At 42.3% G+C, this 16,568-nt stretch overlaps 1 protein-coding gene and 1 non-coding gene across 4 annotated transcripts; one reads left to right on the top strand and one right to left on the bottom strand.

The window, feature by feature from the left end:
* Positions 1-493: 493 nt before the first annotated feature.
* LGALS12 (galectin 12) lies at positions 494-7,631 on the bottom strand. 3 transcript variants are annotated; one of them, XM_053448691.1, is made up of 9 exons: positions 7,549-7,631; positions 5,873-5,961; positions 4,297-4,510; positions 4,066-4,185; positions 3,739-3,777; positions 3,475-3,501; positions 2,469-2,557; positions 1,474-1,636; positions 494-1,194 (listed from the first exon to the last, which is right to left on the bottom strand). In XM_053448691.1, the coding sequence occupies exons 1-9, from the start codon at positions 7,609-7,611 to the stop codon at positions 1,048-1,050; spliced, it is 951 nt and encodes a 316-aa protein (XP_053304666.1). In that variant the 5' UTR covers positions 7,612-7,631; the 3' UTR covers positions 494-1,047. The 3 variants fall into 3 exon arrangements, with proteins under 3 accessions (XP_053304666.1, XP_053304667.1, XP_053304668.1); XM_053448692.1 differs by having other exon boundaries at positions 5,877-5,961; positions 7,549-7,625; XM_053448693.1 differs by lacking the exon at positions 4,066-4,185.
* A 7,387-nt stretch (positions 7,632-15,018) lies between these two features.
* Positions 15,019-15,145, top strand: LOC128468093 (small nucleolar RNA SNORA35). The gene has a single exon (XR_008345810.1). It is a non-coding gene; the product is annotated as a small nucleolar RNA SNORA35 (small nucleolar RNA).
* The last annotated feature ends 1,423 nt before the right edge of the window (positions 15,146-16,568 follow it).

Genomic DNA, 16,568 nt, shown 5'->3' with positions numbered 1-16,568 from the left:
ATGCAAATTCTTCATCAGTTATCATAGCATTTTTCTGTTGTCCATAATATTTGTCTTTGAGAAAGGGGTAATAAATGCAAGCATGGCTAGTCTAGTAAAAGTGAAAACAGTGCACAGAGTGTGTTAGAGCATGGGTCAACTAATCTTATTCCATATGGTCCAACAGATACTGATCCGATTAGCCATGATTAACTAGGAATTGGGACAGGGTGGCAGACGAACAGCTAACATTGCCTTTGCCAGTACTGCTGAACAATGTTTCTAAGTGCTACTTATCCATAATGACAGCAATGTCAGATTTAACTCATAATTTTTCCCGTGTTAATCAAACTAAGTATTCTGAAAACAAGGGGTGATTGTAGCACTCAAGAGAATCAAAAGGTAGATCACAATGCAGTCCCCTACTCAACTTCTTCCTGGTATCATTAACTACTTGTACCATTTCAAAAGTCAACACAAATAAGTAACAAAAGCACAACAGAAAAAAAAAGTCAACTATAACCACCCAAATCACATTTTATTACACAAAGAAAGCACATCTGGAAGTCAAGATCTTGGGGGAATTATAAAAATATAAAAAGAGTGAAATTGATTATTAGGGAGTACAATAAAAGGACCCTATCAACATAATTTTTATTTAAGGTACATTTGAAAACATTCTTTGGATTGAGATAAAGGCAACCTAATAAATTTTTGTTGTTGTTGCTGAGATGTTCATTAGAATTACCCACATTTTCAAAGGGTATTTAGGAAAATATGTCAAACCAGTTTCAAGTGCAATAAAGTGCTTGACAAATAAACTACATTTGGGGCCCCTGATATCAAGTCTCTACTTCCTTCTACATTTGTCTGTTTCTTTTATTACCTAATTGTGATTAATACCTCTGCGTACTCAAGCTTGGACTTGCGGACCGTTAACCATGGCTGATCTGCGATGCAGGAAGCAGCAAGAATTGTATGACCCAGGTGTCATATCCAATAATATTTTTTTCAAAAGACATGCCAAAGGTGAGATAGGTGAACACTGAAAAGTTTTGAGAAACGATGTCAGCAATGAACGGTATACAGCATGGTACTGCCGTTAATCTCCACCTCATTAATGGACTTCAGATCCAGGTCAGGGGGACCAAACTCACCCAGGTGAGTTCCGTTAATGGCAACTTTAAATACTCCCTTTTCAGATAAGATTAAAATCTGTGTTAGGAAACACAAGATTAGAGAATTACATAGTAACCTCTGTAAATGTCAAATTGCATCACAATACTGTTTCACTGTACTAGTAAAATAAAGACATCTTTATTTTTGATAAACTATCACAATGAGCCCAACAAGGGAGGTACAGACTGCATGTTAAAGGGATGCATGTGACAGAATATATTCACATATAGCTAGTGCTGGATGCCTCATTAATAGACGCAGGGATAAGTCATTGCTGCCTGTCAGCATATAATAAAAGTGAGAAAACAGTTTTACCTGAAAAAATCTCTCTGCATGAAATAAGAAAAACGGAGTCTTGATCGTTTGTGGCTCTCCCCATGAAGGTCCAGTTAAATGGTTGTAACACAATGTCTGGTCTTGGAAATTAGCTGTCAATTTGAATGGAACAAGATCTCTGCACTTCAACAGGATATTAATCCTATAATAGCAAAAATATTCACGTTATACACTGCTGTAAAAGGCCACACATTTATTTAGCCATCTGGGTTTTCAGTTTCATTAAAGCAGAGCCAACGTTCATAGTTTGCTGTAAATATATGGTCTTATAACATTATTATTAATTAAGCCAATGCAATCTCCTCTCTAGCATATGTTTACATCAGGATATATTTAGGTATAAGATTTCATTACTAACCACTGTAAATATCTACACACTCACAATGCAACACTTGCAATTCCATCATCTCCAGTACCGTGAACCAGAATAATTTTGATATTCAAGAAAAGTCACCTCATCAATTCAGATATGCATTATACAGAGCCCACCCTGCCCTTATTGGAGAAACCTGTCAGGGTTGGCCCTTCATAATGAACACAGTAAAGACTTAATGCTACATCTCTCTGGCAAGTCTATGGAGCTTGCCAGAGAGATGTAGCATTAAGTATTTACTGTGTAAACTAAGTGAGATATACAAACTTTAAAAAGAGCCTGTGATGGATGGTACTCCAGGTGAGTTTTCTCGGTTAGATTCTTTGTCTTTCTAGGATTACCTCTTACTGTTTCCCAGTCCATTGAAGCAATCTTAAATATCAGCTAGAAATCTGACTGCTGTGTCAGTAGAGAGTAGCAAAAAGTGTTAAAAAATCTAGAATGGTCCCAAACAAAGAAGAAGTTGCAGAATTCAAATATCTGCTTTGGTTTGTCATATAATTTCTATAATCTCTTTTAACTCCTCATACAGAATTCAGGGACATGCTATGAAAAAACCAAGCACATATTTCTGTTATTGAATATTGACAAATTATCTTACATATGTGGCTCATCCGTAGCCAAACCACGAACTTGAATCAAGTGACCTTCAGAAAGCCCTCCAGGTATATTCATAGAGAAAGGAGTTGTCTACAATGAAGGGGACAAAATTATATAAATCAACATAATATGTGGAAATCACATTCCCTCATAAGGTCATGAACAGAGAAAAAACATCTAAAAATCTATTCACATTAGTTTACACAAAAAATTTAGAATTGATGGGGCCGATTTGTGTTGGTCCAAGAGATCAGTGTAAAACTCCACGTTCAAGAATTGTAAGTTTCGACACTTTCTTCACAAAAACATTACAAACATTTGCATGCAGGGCATTGCTGCATCCATGTGTCTTTTTCTTCAGTTTAAGATATACTGACTAACGTAAAAAAAGTTTTTTTACTGGATATTTAGTAGGAAGGTGGGTTCTTCAATTGTTCTAGTTGTACACAAAATAGCAAACCGTGAAATCTGATTTTTAACAATGTTCTTTCATAGCTATGTTTTACTCATTCTCCCTCTGATGTTCCTTGCACTGATCACATAGTGATCAGGAAGCATGACTCCACAGGCGGACAATTGGAGATCCCAGCAGGACTTTCAAGTCCTTCAGCACTGACACATACTGAAAGGTAATGCCTGATCAGGTAATACCGGAGCTCGCTCCCTTACACCTGAGCTGTCTTCAGTAGGCCAGATATGCTGACTTCTGCAGAGTGCGCATTCGTATTCGGGCGAACATGAAAACGAACACGAAGGGTGCGTTTTCGTTGTTCAGCCAAATATCGAACACATGAACACGGCGGCGGCAAAACGTATGTAAAGAAACAGAACACAAAGGATCTTTGCGTTCATCTTTGTTTACTAATCCCCCTGGTCCCAATTGGTTGATGCCAGGAGGCCCCTGCAGGCGACCAATAGACTCATTCGCACGCCCATTTAACTCCTGGTGGCACAACTTGGCAAGAGTTAAAAGGTCTGTACAAGCAAGAGCTACACTTCAAACTTACCATAGTCGCTTTGCCAAGTTTCAGAGGCTGGGGCAGAAAAAGAGAGATTAATATAAGATGTGCAGAATTTATGACACTGAAGGCAAGAAGACTATGCACAATTTGCATGAATAAACAAATAGTCTTGTAGGCAATAGCCCCTCTCCCAGGCCGGGCCTAACTCTCCAAAGAAGGTCAGCCCAAGGCACAATTTAGTGAGCCCTGCTTGCAGAGGCACAGCTCAGTAAGCATTGGTGAGAAAAATATGCCACCATGGTTCATTACCTTGCATTCTGGATATTCAGTCAGCTCATCGTGATAAGGCTGCAGTAAGGACAAAAGGGAAGGCAATAGTGAAGATTATAGAAATATCACAAAGAGTACAAAAGAGGCAGATAACTTAGAAGGAATTAATGAAACAATAAATAATTGAAAAGAGGATATAATTTTTAAAGGGTTGTCATTACTGTTTAGAAACGCTGTTTTCCACTGTGTGGGTGAAGCCAAAATAATAAAAACGTATAGTTGACCAGAGAAAATGCTATAAATACAGTGGGCTAACTCAGCCAATAGCGAAACACCTGAGTAACTTAAGCTTATAATGACACTTGCATTGCTGCAGAGAAATGATATATTCTTCACTGTAACATCACCATATATCCCCAGTGTATCCACACCACAAAGAGGGACACGGTTGGCAAAATCTATGAAGTGCTGTCCGTTAATGCTGACCTGAAGAGGCAGAGAGGCAAAGATAAGGTGATTCAAGCACACGAAAACCATTTTCTTCTAAATTAACACTTTTACTAACAATTTTAGTCATTTTCTCCACTTCAATCTCACCTTAACTTTATCAGCTAGAAACAGGAACAAGAGCAGAAAAGACTCTCCTTTGTGCAAAGGAGCCTTTGAAAATCGGACCTCGTCTAACCACTGGTCCCTTTGCAGGGTATTGCATATGATATGAGTTTCCGAGGAAGAGAATCGTGGATTAAAATGAAAAGCCACATCTGCCCTTGGAAAAGTGCTGCAGCCAGACTGGAAATCAATTTGAAACCTGGAATTATAGAGACATACGGTATAACAAATTTAATGAAACTCTGCGGTCAATTTAGTTTCTATTTGGTAAAGAGAAGCTGTTGGCTGGTATCATACAGAGTGCTTTATTCAACAATTGTCGAATATAGAATTTTACTATTGCTTGTTATAGACCACCAAGTCCATTTCATAATTGTACTCAAAATGGTTTGAGGTGACAAAATTTTTTTATTTGACAACATCAAAACAGATTTAGGTCGGAGCAAGACATCCAGGCAGATCACATATTTTTCCCTCAGTGCCCCTACTTTAAAATTTAAAAGCACCCACACTATCTCCCTTCGACAACCACTCCCATGTCCCTGTCTCATTTCCTGCAGCTTCTTCTTCTGTCTTCTTTCTTTGTCCGCTTCTCCCCGGTATCAGCTCCATTGACCAGGCCTCCTAGAGTAGTTTTCAAAATTTCCAATTAGAGGAACGGGAAAAGGCTGTCCACTTGGCTTCTCCCTTTTGCAGAATTACTTTGGGAGGCCTGGTCAACAAAGCCGATACCGGGGAGAAGCCAGCAGTCTCCAGCAACGCTTCAATAACGTCTTTGCACCCAAATGGCTTGTCAGTGCCCCAAATGGCTTGTCTGCACCATCTCTGCCACCAAAACATGTGGTGGGGTGGAACAATGGTCATCTGGGGAGGTTGGCCCAGACCATTTGTTCTGTATACAACGGCCTGGAAATATGCAAAAACTGGAACTATTAAAAAAAACCAAAACATAATACTTGTAATCTAATAGTAGTAATTTATGTGTCTCTAATTAAAAAATGCAAACACAGCTGCTTATGCGTCTCTGTTGTAGAGCTCTCATTAGTTTGAAGGAAATTTGCCAGTATTGTTATGTGAGAAAACGAGTAGAGACCTCCAAGAAAACAAATGAAAAACAAAGCCGAGCGCTCCAAATTTTTTTCACTCTCACTTATGCTCATACTCGCTCAGTGTCTCCATACATTCTCCAACTATGTAATAGTAGATTGAAATCACTCAATGTATACTATATCATGACAAAGCGTTCAAGTTCATGACAACGTTCACAAAGATCAGCAGGCTCTTTCCATGCTGTATCTATTCACATAAATCCAGGGCCAGACTGGCAATGGCCAGGTGGCCTGGCACTTTAAGGTGGCAAAAGCTGGATAAGCAGGGGGTCTGTGCTTTTTTTTTTGCTCACATAGCCTGCGGCCAGGCATATCCAGCTCTGGCCACATCCTGCAGCAGATCAAGTGAGTATGTGGTGAAGTCGGCTTGGTGTGCCAGATGGGCAGTCCAGGCCTGCGTAAAACAGAACTAATCTACCATTTGGCTAATGGTACTGTCCCATATCACACACCTACTTGCTGTGCTGGAGATGCTTCCTTGTATTAGAATAATTTTCCCAGGACGGAGACCTCCAAATATTGTGCACACATAGGGAACAATCTGCAAATGAAATATCTTTAAATTATGTAGCAGTTTGTTACAACTACTCTCACAGACATCAAAAAATTGCAAACACAATACAGGTTTTTTTGTTTTTTTCTAAGTTAAAGATACGTGCAGCACAATTATTGGCAACCTTTTAGTTAGTTAATACTTTGTGCTACCTCCCTTTGCCAAGATAACAGTTCCAAGTCTTCTCCTATAAAGCCCGATGAGGTTGGATGATACACGGCAAAGTACCTGACTTTCCTTCATACAGAATCTCTCCAGATCCTTCAAATTTCAAGGTTGGCACTGGTGGACTCTCCTCTTCAGTTCACCCCCCAGGTTTTCAATGGGGATCAAGTTAGGGGACTGGGATGGCCATGGTAGGACCTTGATGAATGTTTTGGATCATTGTCCTGCTGGAACAACTACAGCCCGTTTTAAGCTTTGCGGCAGTCAAGTGTTTATTTAATAGCTGTTTGAGAGAGTCTATTATGCCATGTTTTCTAACAAAATGTCCAAATTCTCTGGAAAGACAGCCCCAAAACATTAAAGACACACTACCTTATTTAACCCCTTAAGGACAATGGGCAGTCCCTAAACCCATTGAAAACAATGCAATGTCATTAAGGGGTTAAACTATTCCACATTGCTACCTCTAGGTGTGCAGCGAAACCACCTGTGGTGTTTATTGGGGAAAATAAAAAGCTCTATTTTGGTTTCATCTGACCATAAAACTCAATCCCATCTCAAGTTTCAGTAGTGTCTGGGAAACTGAAGACAGTTGAGTTTGTTTTTGGATGAGAGTAGAGGCTTTTTTCTTGAAAGTCTTCCAAACAACTTGTGGTGCCACACCGCAGATACATTGTTTGTAATGAATTTGGCCTATGTGTTACGGAATAGTTATACCCTTGTGAAACAGAAAGTCATGGTTGAACCATTTCCTGTTCCTAGTCGCCCATGTTTACTAAAAAAAACAAAAAAAAAAAACATGTAAAATATCAATGGGAATATACTTCAAATATATTTCTGGCACACATATTTAGCGATTTGTGGGGGGTTTTTTTTTGGGGGGGGAGAGAAACCTGTGTTGTGTTTGCAATTGTTTGCTATCCATAACAACATTTTTTAAGAATTAATTTTTACTTTCACAGCCTTCTTTGTTGCCAAGTTTAGTGGAGAGCACTTTATAATGGCACTGCTCTATGTATTGCTACATTTACTATATTATATACAAACTGCCATTAGATCCCTGGTATTATAAAGTGATAAGTGCCCAGTGGTCCATTACATGATAAACAATAACATGTACCCATTATACTAGGTGACAACCTCCACTGTATACCTCTTATCATAGTATAGTACAGAAATGTATCATATGCTAGCAATTTCCATAACAGTAATCACAACAGCAGTTATACTTCTCAGCAACGCGCATTTAGTTGTCTATCAGCATATATTAAACTGGTTTTCCGACCTCTAATTACAACATGTTATTATTAGCCAACACCTACTATACAACAACCATGTACATTATTGCTTAATTATAAATATACTACACTGTACACAGACGTGTGCGTTTGCTGGTCACTATAGACACACCGGATAGCATGCAGGAGGCTGCAGAACGAAGGCAAGCGGATCCATGTCTGAACTGGAGCTCATGATTAGTCACAAGGAATGGGGCTGGCCTTCCTACAAAACAAAAAAAAAACAGACTACAACCACGCCTATGTTTCCTTAACCCACAGCTTGCCAGAGCCATGCACGTTTCTGGTAGAACCAGGCCATAACGTTTAACCATTTCTGTAACCCTAAGATAAAAGATCTTCCAAAACTCTGAACAAATGTGTATCTTTATTTTTGTTTGTGAAATAATACATAAATAAAACATATTTTGAATCTTCAATGCATACATACTGTATCCCTACCTTTGGGAACTTTTATTTAATTCACAATGTTTGTTTAGCTTGCTGTTTAACCTTTCTTCTTCCCCCCACTTTAAGTTGAATAGTTATTCAAAACTAGAGACTTGTATGGTAAAATATATGTAAAACTATATAGACGCTAAAATGTGTGTAACCAATATTCCCCCGATACCCCTGATTTTGGCCAATTAAGTAACATAGAAGTTAGGCACCTGACCATGAGACATGCAAACACACTGCCCCACTGTGGAGCATACGCGTAACAAAATGGATAAGCACATGAGGCTTCACTAGCAAAGGCCAAGGTCGACTAAAGGCCCAGGTTTAAATAGGAAATTTGGTAATCAAGGGCAAGTGGAAGAATTTGAAAAAAATGTGGCAAGGAACAACATGGGAACAAACAATGTTACTATTGTGTGCTGCACAGTAGAGGACTGCATCAAAAAACTTGATGGTGGGTGCAGGCAGTATTCTGTGTGTTGTTGGCGGGAGTGGGCGGTCACACAATATACCTGCGGGTCCCGGTAATCTTGTGCGCTTTTACAAGGCTGCTGCATTTTAGTTTTTTTTGCTTCTTCGCATTCAATTTCAGAGGTGGTCCTAGTCTCACTTTTATATTCAGCCTCGTTTTCATAGAGGCCAGAGAGAGAAGAAGCGGGAGTGAGTGACTCATGTGTGCCGCACTGAGCTGAGGACAGGTTAATCTTAGACACCTTAGGCCTTTGAACTAGCACAGAGGGCCAGAAATGCTTACCCAGCAGCAACAGCATCTCAGAAGGCTAAAGATATGACAGGGGTTGCAGTCCTCCTTTCTACTCCCACAACTCTTGGCAATGGGCAAAATGCTACATTGCTCCCAGAACCTGGCAATACTGACTCCTACACTGACCAGGATTCTCTGTGAGATGAGGATATGCCATCTTTTCGTGCCCGGAGTTTGCTACTTGAGGGGGGGCTCACCCTTTAATCCTTGTGAAAACCACATGGATGGGGTGTAACATGGGGCCAAAATAACATAGGGTATAAACAGATGGACTGTCACACCACCCGTTTAAGAGGCCTGGCTGGACTTGAACTCACAACTCTGCTGTTGCCGAAGAGGATGTACATGCTCTTCTTCTTTCCTCTTGTCCAACCACATGCCCCCTTGACCTGATCCCTTCCCATCTCACCCAGTCTCTTTCATCTACCCTTGTCCCTACTCTAGCTAGCTCATATCTTCAACCTCTCCCTCACTACTGGATCTGTCCCATCCTTCTTCAAGCATGCTACCATTACTCCTGTCTTGAAAAAGTCTTCCCTTGACCTGGCTGATCTCTCAAATTACCGTCCCATCTGTCTCTGCCTGGATGTCTGCACGTTTCTTGAAACTTAACCTCTCCAAAACAGAACTTCTCATCTTCCCTCCCTCCAATGCTAAGATTCCCCTATCAATTTCCCTCATTGTTAATGGTGCCATCATCTCCCCGTCTACTCATGCAAGCTGTCTTGGTGTCACCCTTGACTCTGATATTTCGTTCACCCCCATATTCAGTCTGTCGTCCCGCATCCGTCCCTTCCTAACACAGAATGCCACTAAAGCTCTTGTCCACGCCCTGATTATCTCCCGTCTTGATTACTGTAACTATGTCTTAGCTGGTCTCCCTCTTAACCATCTCACCTCTCTCTCTCTACTATCCACCATGAATGCTGCTGCCAGACTCATCTTCCTTTCCCATCGCTTAACTAACGTCTCTCCCCTCTGTCAGTCTCTTCACTGGCTGCCTGTGCGCTTCAGGATTCATTTCAAAATCCTCAGTCTTACTTTCAAAGCCCTTCACAGCGGTTTCCCTCCCTACATCTCCTCACTCATATCTAAATACACTCTTAACCGGTCTCTCCACTCATCCAATGATCTCCTTCTATCCTTTCCTCTGATTTCTAGCTCTCAAGCACACTTACAAGATTTCTCCAGGGCTGCCCCTATCCTCTGGAATGCCCTCCCCTGGTCTATCCGTCTCTCCCCATGCCTTCGGTCCTTCAAAGAAATCCCTCAAGAACCACTTCTTTAAGGAGACTTATAATATTGCAAATTAACACCCCCCATATTCCCTTAGCTCACCTCTCCTAGCCCCTCTAATGCAATACTTACACTAGTGTGGCTGGTCCATCCCTTACAATGGCACTTTTACTTTTTACCTATTGTGTAATACACCCTAAATCCTTCTAGATTTGTAAGCTCGCTTCAGCAGGGCCCTCCTCATCTGTTGTCTCTGGTCAGTTTGTTATGTTTCATACGACTTGTTATGTCCTGTCTACCCATTGTACAACGCTACAGAGTTTGATGGCGCTATATAAAACAATAAATAATAATAATAATAACTCCAGTATTCCAGTCTCTAACCTGTGGTATGCTGTGGTTCTATAACTGCATATCTGATTCTACTGTGTTGTCATGTAGTTCTGTTATGGACTGAACCCCGCCTCCCTCGCTTGGCCTTGTCGATAGGCTTTAAAGGTCAACTTCACCTCCAGCCCGGTATCTGGTTGTGTGTTTTTACTGCTGGATGTGCTATAATTAAATGCCTAATTTCCTGGACTTTGACCTCTGCTTTGCTACACTGTTTATGAACCCTGTCTGCTGGCCCTGACCTCTGCATTACGTTTGACTCTGCTTCTGGATATCCCTTGTCCGTACCGCATACCTGTTTTGCCCGTGTGCATACTCTCACTTCTCAAATGATTCCTCCATCCTGTCGCTCTAAGCAGTGTTCATTTGCAAGGGTGTGTGCCATCTCCTGCAACTGGGCTCCAGCTCCTGGTAAATCCTTACAGGCTAGCAACCCCACAGAAATGTGGAAATCTGTCTACAGAAATGCCGACAACAAAGATAGTAGAGACTTTTATCCTGGAAGAAGATGTTTTAATTTGTTTTTACTTGAAAATGCATGATGCTGGATGGTGAAAGCTGAAAGGAAGCCACCAAGATGATGACCCTTCTTTCAAGCAGGATAATTGAAATTGGCACAAGAAATGTGAGGACCATGTATGAGTCAAGAAAGATGATGCAGATTGCAGCAGAGATGAAAAGCAACAACTTGACCCTACTAAGCATTAGCGAGACAAGGTAGACGCAATTTGGACAGAGATGACTGATGAGCTGTTGCTGTACCCTGGACTGACGTGCCCCGCACACAGGAAGTAGATTTTATATTGTCCAAAAAGGCACAGAGAGCATTAATTTGATGGGAGGCGCACTGCCCTAGGATCATCACAGCATTCTTCAGAACCAAGCAGAAAGAGGAACGCTGTCCAGTACTAAGCTCCAACCAATGACAATGAAGAAGTTTAAAGACCACTTTTATGCCTTCAGAAAATACTAGAGATCTTTCCAGACAAAGATATCACCATTCTCATGAGAGTTGTCCACGTCAAGACATCACAATACAGGATACGAACAAGTCATTGGAACCCATGTAATGTGAGAAATGAGTTAGAACGGAGAAAGATTTTCAAACCTGTGTGCACTCATCAACTTGGTCATTAGAGGCAGCACCTTTTCACACAAGCGGATATACAAGAGTCTGGGTATTGCAAGAAGTTCAGAATATCCCTGCAGCACTTTAGGGTTAGAAGGGGAGCAGATGTGGAGTCCGACCAGACTGACGTTGAGAGACCAGACTGACGTTGAGGAAGAACTGGATCAAACAAAAGAGTGAAGTACAACGTCAACTTTCTGAAGGACTGGCAGTGGCGGGATCCTCCTTGCAAATGTCCCAGCAGAGTACCAGTGGGTATACCAGCAGCAAGCTAAAGATGGTTCCAGAGCTACCTGAATGCCTGGATGGAGGCTGTCAGAGTGGGCCAGGGTGTCTGGGAAATGGTCCTCCCATCCTCCAAAGAAATGGTACGTGCTACAAATAGATTTGCTGTACCTGGGAGAGCAGCCCCAAGAGAACTTGGTGGCTGAGTTGGAGAAGTTGCTCCCACTTGAACTGACTGTGGATTGTGTATACCGGCTCCTGTATTGGCAGGCCGCACAGTGGTGTCCAGAGCTTAAGGATGACTACCTGCCAGAGGGCCATGACTTCGGTGCCCTGGATTGATAATGGAAAGCCTACAGGAGGGCCGGGAATTTGGGATCCCATGGAAGTATCGTGCGAGCAGATCCGGGAGTTCAGGGAAGGGATTCTCGCAGATGTGCCCTGTTACCTGCACAACCTGAGGGCTGATTTGGATTATTTGGTTTACCAAGAATGTATCTGGGAGCAGACCTACCGAGAACTCTTTGACCGTGCTCAGCAGTGTGCCCCAGAGGAGGTGGATACTGTATTGTGCCCCCACAAGAAGCACAAACAGCCGGGCAAAGCTGGCCTCTGCCTGCTCCCTTCCCTCACCCCGCAATATGGCCCAGAAACTGACTGAGACCCCCCTGCATGTCCCAGCCAGATCCCCCAGCTGAACTGCTGGCATCGAGGCAGAGCGCTGCTGGCCTTGAATCCCACCCCTTCCCCTTGTTCCCAAGCCTGATGGCAGCAACCAAGGAGGGTCGGGCAGACCCAGAGTTGGTGGTGCCCCTGGATTTTACAAATGCAGCTGAAGCACTGCCCTCAGGGCAGAGTGTCGCTGGCATCTGCCCGCTCCCTTCTGTGACCCATTACATTACATTTATTTATAAAGCTGGCAGATTCCGCAGCGCTGTTACAGCGCTGTGTCAGTAGAACAATTTCACATACAAAAACACATACAATAACAAACAGGTACAAAAGGAGAAGAGGGCACTGCTCTTGCGAGCTTACAGTCTAGTCGGTGGATGAGGTGGAAGTGACACAATAGGAGAGGACTGCTTGGATGGGGATGTGTTGATCTGGTTCTGAAGGTGTTGTAGCCGCTTTCTGAAGTGGTACCTGGTATGTCGTTTCCCTCCCGTTTAACTCCAGTGTAACTCTTACATAGCCACTTATAAGGAGGCCACAGCAGCTACATTTCCAAGCAAGCTTGTTTCCAAGTGAGGCCTGGGAATTTATAGGGCTACCTCACAAGTGGTCAGATAAGGTGATTGCATACAGGATGCAGATGGTTCACATCTTGGCTAACAAATACAATAAAGCTAGACTAGAGGGGACCAAATGTAACCCCTTGATAGCAGCAGGGTATGGAGACAGGCAGGATACAGACATACCAGGTGGAAAACAGGGGTAACAGCAGGAGATGAGGGGTTCAAATGAAATATGGGATATTCATACCAGGTGGAAAACAGGGGTAACAGCAGGAGCTGAGGGGTTCAAATTAAATATGGGATATTCATACCTGTAAGAGAAGGAGATATGGCGGACATTAATGATTGCCAGAGGATGGATGTCTGGATAGTCCAGTGTAACTCTTACATAGCCACTTATAAGGAGGCCACTTGGGGAGCGGCCACAGCAGCTACATTTCCAAGCTCCATTGGCTTTACCCACGCAATGTTGCTGAGAGGCGGTGATTTCTATGGATCCTGTAACACCAGAAGTGTTGGCAATGGGAGAGAGGCAGGTTGACATCTCTCCCCTGCAGATGGAGTATACAGGAGGGGATGCATGTGGCTTCCCTCCCCTCGCAGTGGATCATAATGTCACAAACCTCAATGCTTCTCTTCACCAGAGTACCCATTTCTAGCAGGTACCTGGCCATGTTCACTGCCAGTTGCTCAAACCACCTCTGCTGTATCACCACTCTGTTTGCCCACATCTAACCACACGTGCGCGCTATCCCAGTTACCTTTATTGCAATCCCAGTGGACCTGACAGCACGTGCCTCAGTATAATGTCACAAAGGGGGCGTAGCTTAAAGGGGAGTGGCTTAATGGACAGCGGATTTAAAAGTCTGCATTGAGCCTTTGCTCATAGCTCAGTTGTTTTGATTATTTTTGAGCTGCTGTGCTGTGTTACCTAGTGTTCCTTGCTATTGTCCTTTCTGTTGCTGACTCCGGATTGTCTGACCTTCATGCTGCTTCTCTGGTATCCTGACCCTGGATTTGGACCTCTACTTTGCTGTTTGTTGGTATCCTGATTTTGGCTCCTCTACTCACTCCAGCGGCAGTTATGTTATTTGGGAGAAGCAGAGTGTGGCTGTCTGAGAACTACTCTTTTGTTGAAGAATTGTTTTGGGGAGTACCAATTTGTGGCTGGCAGTGGTGGTCCAGATCTACAGACTGACTTTGGAGTCAAACCGCCTGGGGTCCTCTCAGACGTCAGCCCCCAGAAAAAGGAGATATGTGACGGAGTGTGGGACAGAACTGTCCATCACTGGGGCCCCTGGAGAGGACTGAAAGCAAGCCTGCTACCCACAGATTATGGACCCTGTCTCCCTGCCCTGGTAAGTGGGACTGTTGTCCTTGCCTGGGACCCGTACTCCCCAATCTTCATTTATACAAATGGCAACCTACTACGCTTTTTTTCAGTTTCAGCTTCAAGTCATTTCGGGTATCTTGTACCAAGATAAACATGGTCCACTGGTGGTGATGAAGTCTAGCAGAATTGGGGCTACCCATTTTATTTTTAGACTTCCTCCTACAAAGAAGAAGCAGAATCCCCCAAAAAATGCAGGGTATGCTACAGCAGGGGGCAAAGAAAGGACACCATATTCTACTGTCCAGATTGCCCTGGAGAACCTGCACTCTGCCTTGGTAACTGCTTCAAGCTGTACCACACAGCTGCCCATTTTACCGTATTTGCTCGATTATAAGACGACCCCCCAAAATCAAAATATTAATTTAGGAAAAAACAAAAAGCCTGAATATAAGACTACCCCATAGGAAAAGTTTTACTAGTAAATATTAATTCCTGTAAACTATTTTTTCATATTTAATAAAAGCTATGATTGAGAAAAAGGAAGGAGGGGGAGGCAGAGTTATGTGAGGACTTTGCTAGCTTCCTGTTCTCCTGCTGCTAATAGCAGAGACGCTGCTCGCGACCAAAGCACCGGTAAGCAGCATGGCCCCAGCAGAAATATTTTTGAGGTCTGATTAGAAGACGACCTCGATTATAAGACGAGGGGTATTTTTCAGAGCATTTGCTCTGGAAAAAACCTTGTCTTATAATCGAGCAAATATGGTAATTTGTTTTAAAAATACATTTACTACTTTTTAGATTTTTTTTTTGGTGCACCATTTTTATGAGCCTTTATTTGCTCAGTGTCCCCTGTGTCTATTCTGTGGCTGAGGGTTCGCTTAACAGTGCTGGATCAAATCCTTTCTTGGAGAAAGGCCAGGCTTTCTTGTAGCCTGCCCCTTCTGAAAATTGGGTACAAAAAAAGTTTTGACTGGATGTCAAAATTCCAAATTGAAAAGTGAATTACGCATGTCCCAAATGTTACCTTTTAGCCCCCACACAACCTGACAAACCATGCATGTGGGGTATCACTGTACTCTGGAGATGTTGTTGAACACATATTGGGGTGTTGTTCGACAGTGACACATACCAGGAGCTGTATATTTATAACTAAAGTACAATTTGTGTGAAATATAATAAAAATAAATTACTATTGCAAAGTTTGACAAAGTGTGGTTGTATAATTGGTGCATGGAAAGGGTTAAAATACCAGCATTTGAAATACCTTGGAGTGTCTAGTTTTAAAAAATATATGGTTTCATGGGGATAAATTGAGTTAACCGGCTTCAAAGATGTTCCAAAGAGGAGATGAAAGCAGACTGACCAGGTTTGGAAAAAAGGTTTGGAAATCATAAAACGCTACTTGTACGTATTGCCTTATAACTTACAAAAAACAGCAAAAAAACATAAAAACAGTGGGTATTTCTAAACTCAGGACAAATTTGCTGTTTTTTTTACTTGCTTTAGAAGATGAGTAAAATATTGTTCAAATAAAAAGGTTTTATTGTTTTTGTTTTTCACCATGTTTTATAATTTTTATAGTAAATTAGATGATATCATCCAAATAAGAACAACAATAATACGTTGTATAACCAAAGGATTAAACAAATGCAATACAAATTCTTTGTGACGCTTAGTGTTTCAGAGAAGACATTATTGCAGTATTGGGTATTGTGTCCCCACAAGCCCTATGATCTCAGAAGAGTTCTTCACCTTCCAGCTGGTTCACCCTCAGGTTGAGCCTTTTGAGTATGAGTGGTTCTTGGACTTTCTGATGATCCTCTGAGACCGGGACCGACTCCAAGGGTGCCCAGGCAGGCTATACAAGACGAGCCGTAGTCAGGGAGCCGGAGTTCAGGATAATCAATAAATCAGAGCCGAAGCCAGAAAACAGGTATGCAGGATCGAGTCAGGTCACAGGATACACAGTACACAATACGCAGGATCAATAACAGGTATGACCATCAGACTTGCCTGTTGGGGTACAGGTGTTTATATAGGGGTAGGAATGAGAAAGGGTACCAAATTCAGGTTTGGAGCCAAAATTTCAAAGGAGTGATATCAATAAAGCTTCATGGATGGGACCTTCAACCACAAGTACCTGGTCGACTACCACACACAGTCACCAGGCAGGTAGGAAGGATTCAGTGATCATCGCATGTCAGCTTGCTGCTTATGTTGCCTTGATGCTACCTCCAAAGCCGCTTGGACAAAATGGCAGGTAAAGTGTATGGCTCACAATCGATCCTCCGAAGATGAAACTGAAGAGGTAGATTGCATACCAAGGAACTACCGTGGATCCAGCCTGTACAGACAATAGAATGGCATTTTTACTGTGGATTCT

Source organism: Spea bombifrons, chromosome 10, assembly GCF_027358695.1.
Source record: "Spea bombifrons isolate aSpeBom1 chromosome 10, aSpeBom1.2.pri, whole genome shotgun sequence".
Taxonomy (NCBI): domain Eukaryota; kingdom Metazoa; phylum Chordata; class Amphibia; order Anura; family Pelobatidae; genus Spea; species Spea bombifrons.
Note: the sequence above shows the minus strand (reverse complement) of the source record. Positions and strands in the feature narration are given on the sequence as shown.

Bases quoted from the DNA above. Each gene is read 5' to 3' on its own strand.
- LGALS12 (XM_053448691.1), bottom strand. From the start codon at position 7,611: ATGAGCTCCAGTTCAGACATGGATCCGCTTGCCTTCGTTCTGCAGCCT. The intron at 5,962-7,548 runs GTGTGTCTATAG...TTTCATTTGCAG, and splicing joins AGCCTCCTGCATGCTATCCG to ATTGTTCCCTATGTGTGCAC. The intron at 1,195-1,473 runs GTAAAACTGTTT...TTCCTAACACAG, and splicing joins ATGCAGAGAGATTTTTTCAG to ATTTTAATCTTATCTGAAAA.